The following is a 16,074-nucleotide window of genomic DNA, read 5'->3' on the forward strand; positions in this document are numbered from 1 at the left end:
CAGGCAGGAATCGAACTCATGCAGAGGTGGCTTAAGCCTCTTGGTGGTGTGCTTTAACCCACTGCGCCACCAGAGGGGGCCCTTAATGAGTATTTTTTTAAGTCAAGAATGGCTATTAAATTATATCAAATGCCTTATCAGTTTCTATGGTTATTATGTGATTTTTCTCCTGAAATCCATTCAGATGTTGCTGAAAGATTTGAGAATGAAGCACTAGATTTTGGAAGGTAGAAGTGACAGATGGATGAAACAAGAGGAGCTTCAGCAACTTAACAAGAGCAGCTTCAAACTTTTTGGGGTAAAAGTTTGTCTGGAGGGAGTTCAAAGGAGATGAAGGAAAGGCAATTCCAATAGCAAGTCTAGACAGTGCATTGCAGAAGTTGTATTATAAAGAGCAATGAAAACTGAGCAGAGCTTGGAGGGCGATGAAGGTCAAAGGAAGATTTCTTCAAGATGAAAGAACATCCAGGATGTTTTATGATGAAGGTTATGATGCAACAGAGAGCGAGAGAAAATCAGTTAGGCAATAGAGGGGTAAACGGTGAATATGAAGTCCTTGAGAAGTCAGTCTTCCTTGTTCCACTGGAAAAATAAGAGTGTGCTGGTCAGCGGTCAGGTCCTTGGAACAGAGCGGGCAGAAGAGCAGCAAGGACTGTTGTCGCCTGACAGCAGCGGCAGGCAGAGCAGCAGACATGGCAGCTTAGTACGTTTGTAGTTGGAAAGATTCGCCTCCGATTCTTTTTTTTCCTTCTGGCACAGTAAAGATCAAAGACAGTATTCAAGAGTAAAGCAGAAAAAGTGGTGTTTGGAGATCTGAGAGGAGCTGAGAACTATAATTTGAAGTGGAATAGGAACTGGTGCATTGACAGAACAGAGCGCTGGGCAGTACTCGAGGGCCCTCATTTACAGCGAGACTGGCTAGTAGAACCTGGTATTGGCCTCCAGCCTGTTTAGCTAACCAGGCTTTAGTTAGCGAGAGAATTGGGTTAAACTGGTTTGGGTTTTCTCTAGGAAATAAACAGAAGGAAGCGCCAGCAGAGCCGAGTGTGTGTGCTATGAAGGGGGGAGGATGTGGCCTGCGTGAAATCAGCTGGGGCAGGATGGCGAAGCTCGTGGCAAGGACAGGGTCGAAGCATTGGAATTTCTCATGGGATCAAATAATTTCGATAGTGAGAATCTAGAGGGCGCAAGTTGGAGAGACAGGAAATGGGTCACCCTTGATGCCTCTTTTCCACATAGCTTCAAGAAATTCTGTAGGATCCACTTTCAAAACAAACCCCGAGTCTTCACAGCTGTCACATGGGCCCCGGCCCTCATCGGGCTTCTTTGCGGGATCATCACCAAGTCTGCTGACTTGCCACCCTGCTCCCACTGTCCACTCTCTATGACCTTGTCTCCATGCAGTCGTGAAACTACACGCAATAATAGTAAATTAGGTCACCTGCTTTCCTTCTCAATTCCACCAGCACCTTCCCATCACACCCAAGAACCAGTTCCCAGCCCTTACATGGTGGAGCAGGTCTTACGTGATCTGACCCTCAGCTCTCTCCCCAAAGCCATCATTACTGTGCTCACTGCCTGGCCCCCGGTCTCTGCCCCTGCTCCTCCAGGATCACTGGTTTGCCAGCTCCAGCCTTGGCAGCTTTTCTTCCTAGAGCTTGTCCCCCAGGATACTCGCCTGCAGCGTGCCTGCACCTCACTGGAGACCAGCTCTAGTGACATGATCGGGTCCTTCTCGAACAGTCTGAAAGTGCAGCCTATGCCTCTAACGTGTTCCTCACTCTCTGTTACCCTCATTAATGGGTGGGGCGTTACATGATACCTGTTCGTGTTACATAGAAACAGGTATGTTCTGGCCCTCAGAATATACAACAATGCTTGGCAGACTAGGCTGGAGATGCAAACCAAGTATTTGTTGACTCAATGAATGCAGAGCAGCCTGTTTGACTGCAATGGCTGCTGCTTCTCCCTGTAATGTTCTTCTCCTGGATAGTTCTCTTTTCTTTTTTTAAAAAATTTAATTTTTGCATAGAAGTGGGGTGCAGACCAGAGTTGGGGGTGTGTGTGTGAGTGAGAGGACTCACCAGAGACAGAAAGGGGAGTATAGCAGGCAGATTTACTGAAACGCACAGCTGAGGGCAGCAGCAGGTGAGACAGGAGAGGTCTGCTGTGCCATAGTGGGTCAACAACCTGGTGGGGCATTGATCTCGGGACATAAAAGTGATAGCACTGAGATGTTTTCTTAGGCCACGAGAGCCCCAAGATTTTTTTTTAAATCCCAATCACCCTTCGCTCAGGAAAGCCTGTACTTTTAAAGTTACAAGCACCTCTCTGTCTTGTTCTGCTTCTTTTACCCTGGAGCACTTTTTAAGACATCACCATCGCTTGTTTACTCTCTGGATCTCACCCTCAAATCAAAGACCCACTGAGGGCGAGGATTCCCTTTGCTCGCATCATTGATAGCTCTGTCACCAGGAATGGTTCTGACAACCCAGAGGCAATCAACAAACCCTTGGTTCATAAATGAGTGGGAATTCTGTGCTTCAAATAGCCATGTCTGGGCACTCGGTGGAGGGATGAGGAAGGTGTCTGCATTCCAAATGACTACCACCGAGGCATAACTTCAAAACCTCAGAGCATCATCGGAATGTGGTGGTGGCAGTGAGATTACTACAGATGCTGATTTGGGGTGACCACTTACTCAGCAGACATTATTCACTAGGTTGCTAACTGAAAGACACACTAAGCAGCCAATCATGTACCCCAAGCATGGGGTGGGGCACTCATAAGTGAACCCCCAGGGGGCACCTGAAGCTACCTGAGCATGAGCCAGGGTGAGGGGCCCACTGGCGGTGGTAAAGCACAGGACACACAAAGGTTAATGTCCACGCGCCCATTCAGAACCTTTGTCACCGCAAACAGCACTATCTCGTCAACTCTGTACAGCTAAGAAGGGGGCGGGGAGCAGACGCTCTGGTGAGGGCATTGCAATTAATCCAACAATTCTGAATACACACAGAGATGGAGAATGTGCTCCAAGACGGCCAAACTGCATATGGAATAGAAAGGGGTGGCAGGAGGGCTTTTTGATGCTTCATGGAACCAAGAAGTTGTAGAAATTGAACGACGTAGCCTAACAGAGTGCTGAATGCAACCGGGGGTGAGGGGTGGGGTTGGAGGGGAGAGGAGAGAGGCAGGAAGGAAGGGGGGGCAGGTCGCATAGTGACTTAATACTATGGCATACTTCGTGGATGTTTATTTATATATAATAACTAACAATTATGTACTTTGATATAATTTTTATCCTGAAACCAATTTCTAAGCATAAGCTGTTGAGAGAAGGCAGCACAGACCTAACGCCTTTGAAAAATTTGAACAGAATTCAACATGGTTGTTGATATATTTAAGAAAAAATGAAGTTTCCCATAAATATCACTAATGGTATATAAATCTACATATACCATTCGCTGGTATATAAAAGCAAAATACTTTCGCTAGTTAACAAACTAGCAAGGGACAGGATCCTGTCTCTTCAGATCCGCACAACCATACCGTGCCCAATGTTACCACAATAAAAATAAACTGCATGTTTGCAGGGACCTGCAGGCCAGGCCCCGCCGTCCCGAGAGGAAGGGAGCCCTGCCATCACCAAGCTGATGCATGCGTGCCTAGCGTAGCTTCCTTGTTCCCACCCACTTCTTCAGATACAAGTGTTGCATCTGAACAGCACTTAGAGCTCTCTTCTGTTTGCTAGATTTGATGCTGCCTAATTCAAATTGTTTGCTCAAATAAACTCTTAAGACATTGACTACCGCAGTGTCTCTCCTAACCAACCTTTTTCTCATCTCGCCAGTTTGTTCACACCCTTCTTTGTTCTGGGATCCAATCCGGTGCCCTGCTGAATGGAATGGCTAACGTACCTTTTGGTCTGCTTCATCAGACTCATCTTGACAGTCATCGCAGAGCGGGCTGCAGCTGGCTGCAAAGGTCGGTCCTTGGGAGTAGAACTGGGAGCTGCGGCAGCCATCTCGGCGCAGTTTATCACACTCTGGAGAGGCACAGTCAGGGAGGGCAGAAAGGGGGTTAGCTGGCAGGATTTATTTCTCCTGATTTACTTTTTCTAGAAGTATTTTCCTGGGTATAATAAGATTTCAAATAAATAATGACAAAAATGATTCAAAGTCATCAGGAGCGGAGCACCGACAACACACCAGTCATGTTTAATACTTTAATGGGTCATCACTAGACTTCACACAAGAAAGCTTTGAATCAAGTTGAGGTTCATGAAATTACTTCCTCTGTAATGTTATATGAGGAAGCTAGGAGCTAAGAATTTGAATCCATGGGCTTAATTCCTATTCTTCTGTACACACAATCTTGGATTATATCAGTCCATGTCAAAAAAGGCAGGTGATTCTTAGACTGAACTCGCTTTCTAGAATCACCTGCTGGAAGTGACATGAGAAGTCATGGATTATAATGCTGTCATTTTATTTTTACTCCTAAACTTACTGTGGTGGAATACAGCCCATCATCTGTGCGCGGCACTCATATGAAGCTGGGCAGGCGGCTGAGATGACTCCCTGGGAATGCCCGGCACTGTGAGTCAACAGGATGGCCAGAGGAAGGGAGCCACCGGCTGATTAGAGACGAAGGTCTCTCTTCAGGGGGATTTGCCAGCTGGTACCCTTGACAGTGGGGATGACGGCTTCAAGTCAAGTCCTCTTGCTTTTTAAAGGCCCAGAGCTTTTCAATTGCCAGTCAAGCACACCTTGGAGGGTCAGGTGCTCGGAGCGCTTCAGCACAGGGTTTCTTTAAATACCCAGCTTGCTAGAGGAATGCGAAATGTGTTTGCTTTTTTTGGGAAAAGTTTCACAAAATCCCACACCTAGCAGCACAGAACTAAAGTAGGGCATCACCAGTTTTTTTTTTCCCTAGCACTAGGACCTGATCAGGTCTGTTGCTTCAGTGGAGGTACAAAATTCTCCAGCCCGGGAATTAAAAATCCTTCGTCCATCTAAGCGGAATGTAGAAAGTTTCCAATCCAAAACAATAAATCAGGCATTTTTAAATGCCGTGAAAAAGTCATGAGGATCTTTTAAAATATCAAAGTGAAAAATTCATGTGACCCTAAGCGAGTTAAATACTGCTACTCCAGTTACTTACTGGCTACGTAATTTGTGGGCTGGGCTGACAAACACTTCTAATTTGAGTAAAATGGAAAACATTTTTTCTTTTAATTTCTGAAGCTTCCAGAAATTTTCTTTCATGGGAATATACTCATGCTAATTTAACCCTTTCTGATGAGAAAGATTTTCAGATAGTCTCCAATCTTTGAATTTCCTTAAAATAATATAGTCTAGCCAGAATCCACACACTGTCTGTCAACAGAGATGTCACATAAAGCATGATTTATGGTTTTCAGATGGTGTCCTGTGCAGAGTGCTAGAATCCGAGAATATCTGGTTTTCTTTCCATAACATTAGGATTAAAAAAGGAACATTCAGGCTCAGTAACAGTTTTACATTTCATTAACTTGTGCTCCTAAATTAACTTTTCTGTGGTCCTATAAAACTAAAGTTTCCTATGGACTCAGGGTGAACCTTATAAAAAAAGCCAATAAAGAGTTTTACCATTTGCAGCTACTATCATATAATTCAGCGTTTTACATACTCAACAAACAATACAAAATACAAAATGAAGGTCAAGACCATTTTTTTCTTTGGTCAAGGCCATTTGAAAATAAGTCCTTCACCGGTTGAAATTTCCTTTCACTGCTACTAAGTGATCCTTTAAGAAGTTTGAAATTATAAAATTTCATGACACGAATAAAGCCTGTTTTAACACATGGGATGCCATATATGATTATGTTTGCAAAAAGGCTCCCTGCTAGGAAATGAAAGGTAGGCCAAGAAATTAAGATAATTTCTAAGGGAGATACTAGTTCTGATATTCGTGGCACCAGTATTAAAATGATGCATGTTAACTGTTAAAAGGCTAACATATTGCAAACTTGTTAACCACGTGCTGAAAAGCACAGGAAAGGCTGACAATTATTAGCACTTCCTGGGTATATCACCCTTGGAGCAGCTGAGCCCGAAGCCTCTTTATTCCTTCGTGAAGTTTAAATCACAGAAATGTGTAAACAGCACAACAAAAGTAGTCTGTCAACTGAAACAAGATGCCTTGATTTAAGATTAAAGTAGGCGGTATAAACTTATGGCAGATGACCAATTTTTTTACAGTCCTCAAATTTCTGACACGTAGTACTCATTCGATTCCATTGTCACTTATTAAATTCTAGGGAAAACTTCCTCTTGTCGAATTGCAAGCACTCTCAGTTCCTAAAACCATGGCTTTGTTTGTGAATAACTATGTCTATTGTCTGACAGTGAGATCTAAGTAAGCGCAAGCCATTCCTGACAAAGGCTTTCTAGAACAACACCCAGAGCACCAGCAAGGCAGAGCATTATTTAAAGCCAGTTATGCAGCAGTTACAGGCCAGAAACAAGATACTGACTGTAATAGAAGATCTGCCTTCAACATGCACTCTTCTTGCAACAGAAATGGAGAGCAAAACCATGTTATTGTTCCCCCCAGGACTACCTGGATAAAGGTGTCACTGTTCATGTGGCCTTCGGTTTCTCAACCACAAATTTTCTCCTTCCTTTCATATCAAATTATTTCCTTTAGTGCAAGAACAATAGGTCTGTATTTCTTGATGGCCAAAGTTTAAAGTAGAGAAGAAAAAAAAATTAATAATGTCAGAACTAGATGGTCATCTAACCATCTTATGACATAAACACAACTTTGGCCTCTAAGCTTTCTCACAATAAGCTATTTTTAGACTTCCCATTTTAATGTTGTAGGTGAGTTACGAGATTCTGTTATCAGCAGCTTTATTTCCAAAATAATTTTTCCTACTGGAGATTCTTGTTGGATCTCCAAATTCTATGTTTTGCTCCTAGTCTCGAAGAGCTAGAATATGAAGCAGTTACAAACATCTCTAAGAACTCAGTGGGTTAAAACTAGAAGACTCTGCCCTGCAGACTTTCCTCACCAAGCAGGGCCAACAGTCCCTGCGCACCAGTTACGCAGGGACCTGACAGGTTCAAATTCTACCTCCTCTTGGGCCTGCTTGACCTCAGGGCAGTAAGATTAGAGTGTGCGGCTTCTCATGTCTTGGAACTTCTGGTAGAGGTTCCAAAGGTTACTTCCGTTCCTGTTTACTGAGAAAAAACAAGCCACATGGCCACACCTAATCTCAAATAGCACAGGGAAGGGCAGTCCCATTTCATGAGCAAGAGGGAAGATTAGATTATTAAAAAATGATCAAAGGATGATTTCAAACAGACCCTGAGTGAAGCTCCAGAGTCCATTCACCCACTCTCACCATTATTTAATGTGTATCCCCAGACTTCTTGAACAAAATGGAGACTTCTGAAGTGGAATGTACAAACAGTTATGAAAAGCTACCCCTCTGTGTTTCAGAACAGGAGATTAACCAATGAATGGAGAGGTTTGATGTGGAGAAGCAGCCGAGTGCCCAGCATCCAGGCACACCTGTGAGCCCTGGAGATAACCTCCCAACCTCTTGGAAACTCAGATTCCATCTCTGTAAAGCTGGAACATTATTTTTCCTGGGAAGCTGTCACAAGACACATTCAAAAAATGTTTCCATGTGCTCTCTTCTCTGAAGTGAAAAATGAGGCTACAGGACATCAGAAGTTTGCATGGAACCTCCCTAGAGTGAGGAACCCAAAACTGGTACCACGGTTCAAATTTACCAGTAAGCCATAACTACTTCTAATGCTTCCATTTTAAAGTTTAGTAGGCAATTCCATAATTAGATGTTTGGTTGCCCAAAGCTTTAAGATTGTACAATTTCCCCAAGGTTTTGATTATATCTCTACTGAAACATTGCAAGGATGTGTTTCTCATTCTAAGAAATATCTGAATTGATCTAACTTGAGAAATATAAGTTTATAACTTAATTTTACATAACACAAAGCCTCACATTGAGGGATGTTTTTAGACTGTTAGACTATTAGCCAGTTGTTTGGTCAATGTATTAAGTATATTGGAAATGAGAAAGCAAGAAGAAAGGACTGAGGTTCTCTGATTTGAGTGTACTTGTTATGAAGTACATCCTCCAAAAGATATGCTGGAGTCCTCACCCCTGGGACTTGTGAATGTGGCCTGATTTGGAAATAGGGTCTTTCTAGATAGACTCAGGTTAAAATGAGATCATGGGGCATATGCCTTAATCCAGTACAACTGATGGCTTTCCAAGAAGAGAAAATGAAGACATGGGAACATATGAAAATGCACACACGCATGCACAGCAAGGGGAGCAGGCGTGTGAGGATGGAGGCAGAGTGGAGAGCTCGACATCCTGCACCAGAGAAGCCCAGCACCGCCAGGAGCTGGAAGAGGCAAGAGTCAGAGGGAGCAGGGCCCTATTAACAACTGGATTTTGGACTTCTAGTCTCCAGAACTAGATTATAGATTTCTGTTTTAAATCATCATGCCTGCAGTCCTTTGTCATGGGAGCCTCAGGGTACTAAAATAATATGGAACCAGGAGATGCTAAGGATCTTAAGTAAGGTCAGAAGAAAGGAGAAAAAGGGCTGCCCCTTGGCAAGAGCCTTAGAGAACCATGGAGTAAAAGTATGACAGGAACTGGGCATCTGGAGGCACCCATTTGACTAGGAAGCCTCAGAACTCACCACTCAGGTGTTAAGAAATGATGCCCTGTGTGGGGGGGACAGACAAGATATCACAATTCTCAGCAGCTGTCTGTTAATGAAACAAACTCTCATTGGGGCTCCCGGTCTGAATAAGCCACTGTTCTAAGCATGTTACACACGGTAAATCATTTACTCTTCACCATGACCCTAATGGGTGGGGATTACAACTATGCACATTTTATATAAGAAACATTGAACTCCAAAAGAAAACTTGCTCCTAGCATCTGAGCCAACATACCCAGGTGCTCTGGCCCCAAAGCTCGTGTTCCTTTCTGAGAGGAACAACTGGTAGACAATTGTGCTGATTCTGCTGAGAAGTTGCCCCTACGTTCCTCCCCAATGTATAAAAGAACACTAGTCTTTACAATATATTCAGTAGGGGATTTTAGTGTCCTTAAACTATTTCCTGGAAAGAAACAATATTCAAGGAATTCTACTACAGTTTGCTTTCTACACTCACTTTTCATAACCACAAAGTGAATATAAAATAAGTAAAAATGTTCACCTTAAAGAATATTGGTATTTAATGCCTTCTAAAATTATGGTTAGGGAAGAACTCATCTCTACCTCAAAGGGACAGCAATTCTATAGGGGAAAATGCTACATACTTAGCATTTAAATGAAAGATAAAAATCCTTTGATCCCCTCTGAAAATTAATTTATAAATTCTTCAATGTATATTAATTTCACGTATTAATCTACCAACCACATATCACCATCACCATCTTCCTCTTATGGATGATGGTGGTCTGGGCCTACTAGCCTGCAGGAGAAGCCGCCATGCTTGCTGCAGACCCTCTAACCCTCTGAGCTTCTTCATGGCAGCTTATTCAAAATGCCATGTCTCCTTTGAGCCCCACATCAAATCCTCAATGCCACAAAAATTTCCCTGGTTACTCCAACCTTCTATCCTAGCCTGAATGCGTCCATATGAGAAACTATTGGTCTACCTCCTTAGCTCCTCTGTCAGTTCTCACAGGATATAGAGATTCAGTGGATTTTAAAAAAGATTTATTTATTTATGCACACAGAAGTGGGATATAGGCCAGAGGTGCAGGGGCAGTGAGAGGATTCACCAGACAGAGGAGCAGAACAAGCTGACTGACGAAGTACACTGCTGACGGGAGCAGCGGGTGGGTCAGGAGAGGTCTGCTGCGCCATGTGTGTCACCTCCCTGGCCAGGGATTAAACTAGTGCTGAAGCAGCTACAGATAGCTGCACAGTGCTGTGCTATGGAGTTTCTATAAATACTTCAAGACATGAACTTCAATTTATTTAAATTGTCTTCAAGAACCAACAAATCAGAATATAATTAAAAAGAATAAATGTGTTTAAATGTTATCCAGTTACTACTTCCTTTTAGTTTATCAATTTTGTGGAAAGTTGTTCTAAATCTTAAATAATTTAATATAGATCTTTTAAATGGGTGTTTTCCCAGATAATTTGACAGCCTGTTTAAATGCTAGACCTCAAATAAATATGCCCTTTCAGTTTAGAATTAGACTATTGAGCCATTCTTTTCCCCTCCCGTTTACTACAAGTTTTTATACAGCGATACAAGGAAACTGACTTAGTGCCAGGAAAGCTTATCACACATAAAGAATTAAACTTAAACTTTTCTTCCAGTAAATGCATATTTGAGTCCATAAGGCCCCTTCTTCACCAGTCATCACACTTGAATGATACTTAGCATCCGAAGCACCACAAAAAAATAAAAGAATAAGGAGGCATTAAGCATTAACGGATAAAATATGGTAAGAATGAGTAAGCCTAAGTATCTCCAAAAGTTCTGAAACTATCTCCTAAAGGGGCACGTTAGGACAAAATGTTCCAGGCGCTGGTGCAAAAATTTGCTTAATTGTAGAAAGAAAGAGGGGCCAATCAGAAAATATGCCACCAGGGAGGGCTGTAGGCTCCAACTTTTAAGGTACTTACAATGTAGCTGACTTGCCAAACATCTCAAGTGACTATAAGCAGAGAACTCCAAATTAAGAGGCATCTGAGGGCCCTCCCTGGTGGCACAACAGGTTAAATCGCAGCACTGCAAGCCAGCTGCAGCTTCTTCAGTGCAAGTTCAATCCCCAGCCCCAGAGGTGACCCACATGGCACAGCAGACCTCTCCTGTCTCGCCTGCTGCTCCCCTCAGCAGTGTACCTCGTCGATCTGCCTGTTCTGCTCCCCACTCTGTCTCTGGTGAATCCTTTCACCGCTCCTGCACTTATGGCCCAGTTCTGTATGCATATATATATATATTTTAGAGAGGCATCTGAATGACCTGGAAGGTTTCCTAAGCCCTTTCTTTGCTGGGTCCACTGCCAGAGGTCTGACTCAGTTGGTCAGGATGGGCCTGAGAACATGCATTTCTAAATATGTTTCCAAGTGAGGCTAATGGTGCCGGTCTGGGAGGCACATTACAAGAAAAGGAGAAATTGATTGAGGATGGTCAGCCTGATGTCCACTTGAGGGTGGAGGTGAGTGTGAAAAAGGAGACATCTTTTCTACTTTGAAGAGGTGCCGGGGATGCTCTGAGGAGGAAAAGAAAATTTTGATAGCCTGATATTTCCTGTGTTATTATAAATTCAATATGATAAAAGGCCTGAGGGAGAAAAAAAGGGCTAATCTGTTTTTTTCATTATGTCATAAATGAGCCACAGCCACCACCAAAATAAGTTAAGAGAAAAACAGGAATCAAAGACTAAAGAAGAGTTTGGCTGATGGGGTACATATCAGAACAGGGGAGAAAGTGCACCTACTTTAGTTCCTGAGGAATATTGCTGTTTCAGAAAGTTTTATGTTGCTACTGTAGAGTCTTACTGTCAAGATTTCATTAAAAAGCTTGTGAGTTCTTGCTGCTATTTTACCTCCTACTTCAGCTCCAACTGCAGAGGAAGCTTCCTGAGTTGGCTGCTATCATTTCTTACCTGATAACCTTAGTAATGGCCGCTGGCCTCCAGCTTCCACTCTCACCCTCTTTCTGTAAACTTTGAACACAGAACTGGGTTGAGCCATTACATGGCTCTTGAGTTGAAACCTCTCCAATGGCTTTCCAGGCTCTGAAAGTAAAAGCCAATGTCCTCATCATGCGTAAGACTCATGCTCTGATTCAGTGTAACTTCTCAGTAGGTGTTCAATGAGCTCATTAAATAAAAGGGTACTATGATTACATGACAGGCGCAATCCCCTGCCTCGCCAGGTTATTTTATCCTGCGTCACACTTTCCACCTTGATTAATCACAGGTACAGGACCTGCACACATATCTGGCCATGTCATCAGTACTTCTTATGCACAATTGGGGGTAATGGAGTGGGGGCTGCTTCCACACAAAACTTAAAGGGAGAGATGCCCCATTCATAGGTTCAAGAATTGAGAACAGAAGGGCTGAACAGGTAGGGAGAGGATGAGATTAGAAAGATGATGCTCAGGGCTGAATTAAGGTAATCTATCCAAAGAAATTTAGTCTCAGTAGAGTTTCAAGGACAACTGATCAAACCTGGCATTAGAAAACTAGTTGCATTATGGTCAAAGCTCCAAAGCCTTCTGGTCAGCTAGAAAAGATGTCACAGAAAAGCTTCATCTTCACAGAAAGTGCTGAAAGAATTTGGAGGAGGAGGAAAGTAGAAGGGAGGAGATGGTGCTAGAAGGAAACCTTGCAACGGAAGAGCTGATCAGCTCACAGGAGGAACAAAATGGAATGAATGATAGCCGGATTCACAGGCCTATAAATTGCTTTAGACAATTCTCAATGACATCTCACTGTAAGCTACATAGTGTTTTAGGGGATCAGGAGAGGGCAAGTAGAGTACCACAGAGAGGAAATACACATTAGTTGTATCGCCAGCTCTACAGTCAAACAAGAAATGAATCTGCTAATACACTGACATATATGTGAAATAAAAGATCTTGGGCCCAGCATTTCAACTTCGACATTAAACAATCACATTTTATGTAGAAGGGCTGAAGAAAGTTCATTTTGATTAACAGTCTCCCTTTATTGTTGTTAATTCCTAGTAACAGGAAATAAAAACCTTCCTGCAAAATGTAGAAGTTAAATATTAAAACTTAAGCTGTTGTATAAAACTTTTGACCTTTTCATTGGAAACCATGAAAAGAGTTACTCTTAAAATGCTACTTGTCATTGAGGAGTACTAGTTTCTGACATTTCTTCTCTTCACATACCCAGACTCATTTAAGGGGACCTGAAGAACTAAATCTTATTTAAATGACAGTGATAGTTTTCCGATGCCCATGATTAATGAGTCTGTGCTAAATGTTGGCAAGTTTTAGTTGCAACACCCACAGAATGCAGCCACATTGGAGGTGATCTCATTTCACTGTAGAATGCAAAAGCCCTATCATGGGTAGAAGGTGAGTGTCAGCAAGGTTACTCAATATCAAATAGCCTGCAAAGATTCTAAACCAACACCAGAGACTTCAGTTGTGCAGTGAATGATAACAAACCTTATCCACAGTACCTTCAATGTAGCTTTTTTATGCTGCACTGAGTGAAATATAGAGGCCACTCAAGTTACTCACTTTATCAGGAATTAAAATAGAATTGCTGAAACAGCAGACTAGTTGGGGACACAAAACACAACAGAAAGTCTTTTGTTTAAACAATCCACAGGACTTTGTTAAGACCTGGATCACCAAAGTGACTGTCTTTGCTATTTTACTTTTTGGGTGTTATTTACCATTAAAAAAGAAAGAGAGAGGCCCTCCCTGGTGGCGCAGCGGGTTAAAGCACAGCACTGAGAATCTGAGGCCACTTCCGCATGAGTTCGATTCCCGCCTGCCGCCTCTCCTGGCCCGCCCGCTGCTTCCCTCAGCAGTGTACTTAGTCGATCTGCCTGCTCTGCTCCCCACTCTGTCTCTGGTGAAGCCTCTCACCGCCCCTGAGCCTCTGGCCTGTACCCCAGCTCTGTATGCACAAATAAATAAATAAATCTTTTAAAAAAAAAAAAAAGAGAGAGAGAGAAAGAGAGATCACGTCTCTTTACCGAACTGAAAAGCAACGACGGTTCATTTTCATTTACTCTTGCATCTGACTTCCCATTAATGAGTTAGCTAGAAGAGTCTTAGCATAATCGGAGTAGCTTATATAATAAATCATATCAGTTTTGCAAGATGAAAATGTTCTGGAGGAGGAGGTGGTAATGGCTGCCCAGCAGGGTGGATGTACCCTAGTGCTACCCCGTACTGTACACCCAGAATTGGGTGAGATGGAAATGTTAACGTGTATCTTACCACAACTTGAAAGATTCAAAAATATCTCATGAGCCACCACATTCAACATGAGAAATTATATAGCCCCTTTACAATATAATTTCCATGGTACAACATCCTTATTTTTGTCTTTGCTCTTCTCTTTTCTCAATAGAGAATTCACTTCATTGTTAAGAGAGATTGGGCAATTTCCCCTAAGGGCAAAAATTGTAAAAGATGAAACATCAAAGGTATTAAAAAATAATAATAATAAGCCTTCAGTAACATTACCTTTGACTTTGAAAAAACAACCTGGTTATATTCACGCAATGGGCAATTTGGTCAATACAGCGCTGTGATGTTTCCACCTGGGCCCAGTCCACCTGGTGAACGATGCCACCATTCTCTGCCTCATCGCAGAACACACCTCCTCCGTTCTCTAAGAGGCAGCTGTGGAAAGCTGCGCCTCCCTCCGCCTCTGCTGGAGTCCCTGTCCGCTGCCTGCTCAGGGGACCCACCCAGTCTCTCCACATCTGCAATGCTTTTCCTCTGATAGGTGCCTTGGTCCAGAACCATATGTTTTTAGCTCTCTGTTTAAAAAGTAATAATATTATTTATGCTTCAAAACAGCCCTTTTTATTTTGTTGCTATCGTTTGCTCTACTTTTTCAACGATTACTTGTATTATTATTTTCCTTATGAAGTTAACACTGGTTTACAACACTGTATATGATTTAGGGGAATAGGCTCACACTTGCAAAACTAATTCTTATTTCATGAAATCCGGCTTCTTAATATTAAATCCAAAGACTTCCTTGAAATTGTTCTTTGGAAAGTCACCAAAAGTCACCCCATGAGCAATTCACCAGCCTTTCCCAGGGCCTTCTAGCCAGCTTTGAGCACCCTGTAACAGCTCCATTCTGACTTTCTACTCTTCCCCAATCACTTTACTCACTTCTCCTTCACAGTCCCCTAAAGAAAGTGCTCCAGGCTTCACCTTTACTCCCCATGCTGCCGCCATCCCCAGTCTTCTTGCTCCTGTGTTTCTACCAACTGTTCTGTGGCTTCAACCCTGACCCCTGAGTTCTGGATGACTTTTCTAGGCCCTGCATAAGCACAACAGTACCAATGACTGGACTGTGTGCAGGAGAAAGACCAATGACAAAAAACAGTCTTGCTCCCAAAAGTCTTGCCATGAGGTGAGGTGAGAAGCATCTAGACAGAATTACACAGCAAATCATAGCAACTGAATGGAGGTATGGTATAAAGTTCTGCAGGAATGTGTGGGAAAGTGTCAAAGACATGCCTGAGTCTGCCCTGGGAAGTCCAGGGAACTATTATGGGGAGCTGGTAATGACAAGATGATTCTTCAGGGGAAACAAGAGTTGGCCATTGTGAGAGGCAGTGGTTCAGAAGGGAGAAGGAGTTCTTTGGGACATGCAGTGGAGAGAGGGGAAGACAAGACAAGCTCGCACTGCAGTCAAAGGACTTTACCATCACAGGTGCAAGGTAAAGCCCTGTGAAGGTGCAAGGTAAAGCCCGTGGGTGGAGGGGTAGAGAAGCATGGGGGGAGGGTGATATGGCAGGTAAGGCTAGATAAACAAGGAGCAGATCATGAAGGTTCCCAGCTGCTAAGCAGTATGGGTTTTACCCTATCACTGATGAGGAATTGGTAAAGAATTAAACAAAGGAGAAGCATGGTCACATGTATATATTAAAAGATAAGCTTCCTAGACCTGCCTGGTGGTGCAGGAGTTAAAAGTCTCAGCACTATGAAGCTATCTGCAGCCACATGGCACAACAGACCTCTCCTGTCTCTCCAGCTGCTACCCTCAGCAGTGTGTTTCAGTAGATCTGCCTGTTCTGCTCCCCACTCTGTCTCTGGTGACTTCTCTCAGCCCCTGTACCCCTGTGCTACACCCCAGTTTTGTATGCACAAATAAATACATAAAATAAAAACATTCCTGGGCAAGGGTGAGGTCAAAGAATTATCTACCTTGCAAGTGAGTTATTCCTACATATAGCTTATCTTCCATGTAGCTTCAAGCCTCTGGAGGATAGGGCCAGTGACATTTCATCTTTGACTCAGGTTCCATCTGGCTATCTCTCACTTGCAGGACAC

At 43.0% G+C, this 16,074-nt stretch overlaps 1 protein-coding gene across 2 annotated transcripts in view; it reads right to left on the bottom strand.

Annotated features, from left to right (window-relative positions):
- LOC101627895 (NHS-like protein 1) overlaps window positions 1–16,074 on the bottom strand; it is a 118,988-nt gene that overhangs the window by 32,251 nt on the left and 70,663 nt on the right. For both annotated transcript variants that reach the window (XM_012729138.1, XM_004674127.2), the window contains exon 3: window positions 3,921–4,048. In XM_012729138.1, coding sequence (XP_012584592.1) covers window positions 3,921–4,048 — 128 coding nt within the window. The remainder of the gene's footprint in view (window positions 1–3,920; window positions 4,049–16,074) is intronic.

This window comes from Condylura cristata, unplaced genomic scaffold (assembly GCF_000260355.1).
Source record: "Condylura cristata isolate star-nosed mole 26May11 unplaced genomic scaffold, ConCri1.0 scaffold00001, whole genome shotgun sequence".
In the NCBI taxonomy this organism is placed as follows: Eukaryota; Metazoa; Chordata; class Mammalia; order Eulipotyphla; family Talpidae; genus Condylura; species Condylura cristata.